Genomic DNA, 4,811 nt, shown 5'->3' with positions numbered 1-4,811 from the left:
CACCCCCGCACCTGGACCGCACCTCCAGCCCCCAAACCCCCAGTGCCCGGTGACTCCCCCAAACCCGGTGCTTCTCCAGCCTCATCACTCTCCCACTGCATCCCATGGCAGGCCCCACCGCCATTCCCAGTGCCCCCCAAGGCCTGGTCAGACTCTCCATCCCATCCCCTTCCCCATTCTCATCCCCATCCCATCCCATTCCCATCTCAAACTGGGACTGCAGCTGCAGCCCCCCAGCACCCGATGACACCCCTGCCCTGTGCTCTGTTCTCACTCTTCCCTCACCTTGGTGCCCCCATTCCCGGTGCCCCCCCCTGCTGCCCCACCAGGCCCAGCAGGACCCTCCCAGAGCCCCCCAAGGAATCCACATTCAGCATCCTGGTTTCTACAGCATCTATTGGCACTCTCCAGAACAGGGACCCACTCCTGGCATCCCACCTGCTCCATCATGGCTCAGAAACAAGGAGCACCCCCAGCGTGGGTAGGGTGGGTTCCCTCCACCCTGGGGGCAGGAGAGTCAGAGAGGTTGGAGAGGGAGAGGGGAGGAAAGGAGAAGGCCCACAGCAGCTTCCCATCCCCAGAAGGTCACTTCAAGGTCCAGCAGTGACCTCCCATTCCCAGGAGGTCACTCCGAGGCTCAGCAGTGGCATCCCATTCCCAGTAGGACGCCTCAAGTTCCAACAGCAGCTTCCCATCCCTGGGAGGACACCTCCACGTTTAGCAGCAACTTCCTGTGCCCAGGAGGACACCTCTAAGTCCATAAGCAGCTTCCCATCTCCGGGAGGTCACCTCAAGGTCCATCAGCAGCATTCCATTCCTGGGAGGTCACCTCAAGGTCCATCAGCAGCATTCCATTCTTGGAAGGACACTTCAAAGTCCACCAGCCACGTTACATTCCTGGGAGGACACCTCAAGGTCCAAGAGCAGCTTCCCATCCCTGAGAGTACACCCCGAGGTCCAAGAGCAGCCTCCCATTCCCGGGAGGACCCCTCAGGGTCCAGCAGCAGCACAGCACCCCTGGGAGGTCACACCCTGGCTTCCCACCCCGTCTCCTGGTGCGGTTCCCGCCAGGACGGGCAGCGGGGCGGCGCAGGGGAGCGGCCGGTTCTGCCGCATGTGGGTCCTGCGGTGCACCTTGAGGTGGTAGAACCTCTTGAAAGTCTTCTGGCAGATCCCGCACTGGTGGGGCCGGACGCCCGTGTGCGCCCAGTGCTGCCGGACGAAGTCGGAGATGCAGGTGAAGCTCTGGTTGCAGCAGGGGCACAGCATGAGGTGGCGGCCGGAGTGCCGGCGCTGGTGCACCGTCAGGAAGCTCTGGCTGGAGAAGTTCTCCAGGCACTCGCTGCATGTGTACAGCATTTTCCCAGGGGACAGAGGGCACCTGGCAGGGCTGGGCTTCTCCCACACCGCGCCACAGTCCCTGCTCAGGGCTTGCGGCTGAGAGGTCAGGCACGGTGTCCGACTGGGACACGCCTCTGGCTGATTCAGGGGTTGGCAGGTCCCATTGGCCACCCAGGCTTGGGGCTGGGATGGTGGGCACGGTGTCTGATTGGGAAACGCCTCCAGCTCCAAGGGCTGGCACAGCCTGTTGGCTGCCCAGGTTTGGGGCTGGGACGTTGGGCACAGTGTCCAGCTGGGACACTTCTCTGGCTTTGAGCCCTGGCAGGTCCCACTGGCCACAAAGATTTGGGGCTGGGATGTCGGGCACGGCACCTGGCTGGGACACACCTGTGCATCCAGGGGCTGGCACATCCCGTTGGCTGCCCAGGTTTGGGGCTGGGACGTTGGGCACAGTGTCTGGCTGTGACACACCGCAGGCTCCGAGGGCTGGCAGGTGCCGTTGGGCACCAGGGCCTGAGGCTGGGATGTCGGGCACGGCACCTGCCCGGGACACACCTGAGCATCCGGGGCCTGGCACGTCCCGTTGGCCACCTGTGTTTGGGGCTGGGTGGTTGGACACGGTGTCCGGCTGGGACACGGCTCCGGCTCCGAGGGCTGGCACGTCCCGCTGGCCGCCCAGGCCCGCAGGTGCCGCCTGATTTTCTTCTTGGACATGAAGTGGCGGTCGCAGTGCACGCAGAAGTAGGGAGCCGACTTGCTGTGGCTGTGCTGGTGGATGAGGAAGTTGATCTTCAGCAGGAAGTTTTTGCTGCACATGGGGCAGGAGTAGAATTCCCGGGTGGCATTTCGCTGGCAGGCTGCCAGCCGGCCCACGCACGAGTCCTTCTCTGGCTTTTCTGAATCTACTTTTCCTGGTCCTTTGGGAACGTCGGCCGCCAGACCTTGACCAGCATTCCCTGAATCCACATCCTCCTGTTCCAGCCCCTTCTCCTCTTCCGGACCCTCTGAGGATGTTTCAAGCACTAGTGCCTTTTCCACAGTGACCTCCTCCTGTGGCACCTCCATTGGGATCCCCACCTCGGTGTCTGCTGGGAATTTTTCACAGCCCAAACATCACTTTTCCACGTGGTTTCGAGGCATGAACAGCAAAAAGCTTTGCTCCCACTCTCACTCACTTCCCAACCCGTTCCCAGCCAGCACCCAGCACAAATCCCAGCCCTGCTCTCCTCTTCCAGCTCAATCCCTGCACTGTGCAAAAGCCAGGAACAGCCCCAGCTCACCCCTGCAGACACCCCAGGGGCAGTTTGAGGTGGCAAACACCACCCAGGTAGGACAAGGGAGTCTGAAACCACACCAGGGCTTGTCCAGGCAGGTGGTGCCCCATCCCAAATGGTTTCAAGGCTGGCAACTGGATTTGCTGCCAGAGCCCTTTCCTGGAAGCCCCAGGCCTGGAGAGAGCCCCAAGGGGGATTAAAGGTTCTGCCCCAGTACCTGCTGTGAGGGGAGGCGATGGAGATTGGTTCTGATCCACTGCTGCAGAGAGCGGGCAGGAAGGGGCTGGGGGCAGCTGGCTGAGATCCCCTGGGACAGCAGCTTCCAGAGGGATGGGGGCTGTGAGGGCAGGAGGAGCGATGAAGGTGGGTGAGAAACAGCAGGGCAGGGGCCCAGGACCCCTCACAGCAGCAGTGGGGTTTGCCAGGCACTCACGTGTGCTGCAGTCCTCCGGGACTGCTGGGCTCCCACTTTCCTCTGCTGGCTTCCCACCTTCCTCTGCTGACTTCCCACCTTCCTCTGCTGACTTCCCACCTTCCTCTGCTGACTTCCCACTTTCCTCTGCTGACTTCCCACTTTGCTCTGATGGGTTCCCACCTTCCTCTGCCAGTTTTCCACTTTCCTCTGCCAGGTTCCCGCTCTCCTCTGGCTGCCTGCAGCTCCCATCACCAGGCTGTGCTGCCTTTGCCTCCAGCACCCCATCACCTCTGGAGCAGCTCGGGCGGGCCAGCTCTGCGGAGGGCAAGGACACTTGGATTTCCCAGGAGTCAGGGAGCTCCAAGGAGCCAGCACAGGACCCCATCCCACAGGGCGTCAGGATCCCTCACACACAGTTGCTGCTGGGGCAGGGGGGGTCCAAGCTATCCCAATGTCCCAGCGTGTGTTCCCTGTGACCTCTCCCAGCACAGGCTGTCACAGCCATCACAGGACACCTCCCCATCCCTGGGAGTGTTCAAGGCCAGGTTGAACAGGGCTTGGAGCAACCTGGTGTATGGAAGCTGTCCCTGCCCATGGCATGGGGTTGGAACAAGATGAGCTTTAAAGTCTCTTCCAACCCAAACCAGTCTGGGATTTTGGGATTCTGAGTCCCTGGGGCTGAGGGCAGGGACAACCATGGTCCTGGTGAGCAGCCAGGAGCTCCTGGCATGGAAAAACCCCAGTGTCACACACCTACAGCCGGTTCTGGGGACACATCCACTGCCTCTGGCTCCGACTCCGTCAGCGTGCTCAGCTCTTCTCTTTCCAGCCAGAGTAGCAGATCAGGCTTGGACAGGGCACAGTCTGGGCAAGAGCAGGACAGACATCAGGGATACGATGGGACAGGGACTCTGTGGGTGCACCCACAGCCAGGCAACACAGAGCCAGACCCAGCCCAGGAAACTTCTCCAAGCGGGACAGCGACGGGAGTTACGGACACAGACAGGAGACAGCAGGCAGAGCTCACAGGGGAACATGGAAAGCAGCCTGGGACAGCCCCCCGGGAACAACGGCAAGAAAATCCATCCTTGCTCCAGCCCTGCATCACAATCCCTCATTCTCCCAGAAATTTACCTCAGGGATAGGAAAATACCCCAAAAAACAGGAATTGTTGAGGCTCCTGACTGAATGTTTGATCAGGAGCACCAGGACAGTGCCTGTCCCTGTGCTGGCACTGCTGAGACACCTCCCATCCTGGAGGCAGTTCTGGGGACTCCAGGTACAGGATACTGAGGGTCTGGAGCATGTGCAGGGAAGGGAAGGGAGCTGGGAAGGGGCTGGAGCAGCAGGAGCGGCTGAGGGAGCTGGGGGGGCTCAGCCTGGAGAAAAGGAGGCTCAGGGGGGACCTTCTGGCTCTGCAATCCCTGACAGGAGAGGGGAGCCGGGGGGGGTCGGGCTATGCTCCCAGGGAACAGGGACAGGAGGAGCAGGATGACAGGAAACAGCCTCAGTTGGAAGTTCAAGTTCGATACTGGGAAAATTCCTTCCTGGGAAGGGCTATCCAGCCCAGCACAGCCTGTTCTCTCCATCCCTAAAGGGATTTAAAAGCCACGTGGATGGGCACTTGGGGACTTGGGTCAGTGGTGGTCTTGGTAGTTCTGAGGGAATGACTGGACTTGATGACCTCAGAGGTCTTTTCCAACCTCAGCAATTCCATGATTCTGTGAGTCTGTGCTTCCTACAGCTCCACAGCCTGTCTCACTACCACACAAGGGTCTGGA

General features: G+C 60.9%; 1 protein-coding gene and 1 long non-coding RNA gene across 2 annotated transcripts; both read right to left on the bottom strand.

Moving 5' to 3' along the window:
- Nucleotides 1–990: 990 nt before the first annotated feature.
- Nucleotides 991–2,406, bottom strand: LOC114071907 (zinc finger protein 628-like). The gene is made up of 2 exons (XM_027909788.1): nucleotides 1,813–2,406; nucleotides 991–1,728 (listed from the first exon to the last, which is right to left on the bottom strand). Exons 1-2 carry the CDS (start codon nucleotides 2,404–2,406, stop codon nucleotides 991–993), a joined length of 1,332 nt encoding a protein of 443 aa, XP_027765589.1.
- Nucleotides 2,407–2,910: 504 nt separating this feature from the next.
- On the bottom strand, nucleotides 2,911–4,285 carry LOC114071906. Its single transcript, XR_003574109.1, has 3 exons — nucleotides 3,784–4,285; nucleotides 3,049–3,345; nucleotides 2,911–2,952 (listed from the first exon to the last, which is right to left on the bottom strand). It is a non-coding gene; the product is annotated as an uncharacterized LOC114071906 (long non-coding RNA).
- Nucleotides 4,286–4,811: the final 526 nt, after the last annotated feature.

The sequence above is a fragment of the Empidonax traillii genome, unplaced genomic scaffold, assembly GCF_003031625.1.
Source record: "Empidonax traillii isolate 1590-97213 ecotype Southwest subspecies unplaced genomic scaffold, ASM303162v1 scaffold2416:size24883, whole genome shotgun sequence".
In the NCBI taxonomy this organism is placed as follows: Eukaryota; Metazoa; Chordata; class Aves; order Passeriformes; family Tyrannidae; genus Empidonax; species Empidonax traillii.
Note: the sequence above shows the minus strand (reverse complement) of the source record. Positions and strands in the feature narration are given on the sequence as shown.

What these genes read in the sequence shown, in the direction of transcription:
- LOC114071907 (XM_027909788.1), bottom strand. Translation starts at nt 2,406, where the DNA reads ATGGAGGTGCCACAGGAGGAGGTCACTGTGGAAAAGGCACTAGTGCTT. An exon ending in GCCAGCCCTCGGAGCCTGCG is followed by an intron (nt 1,729 to 1,812) that starts GTGTGTCACAGC and finishes CTGGATGCACAG; the next exon opens with GTGTGTCCCAGCCAGGTGCC.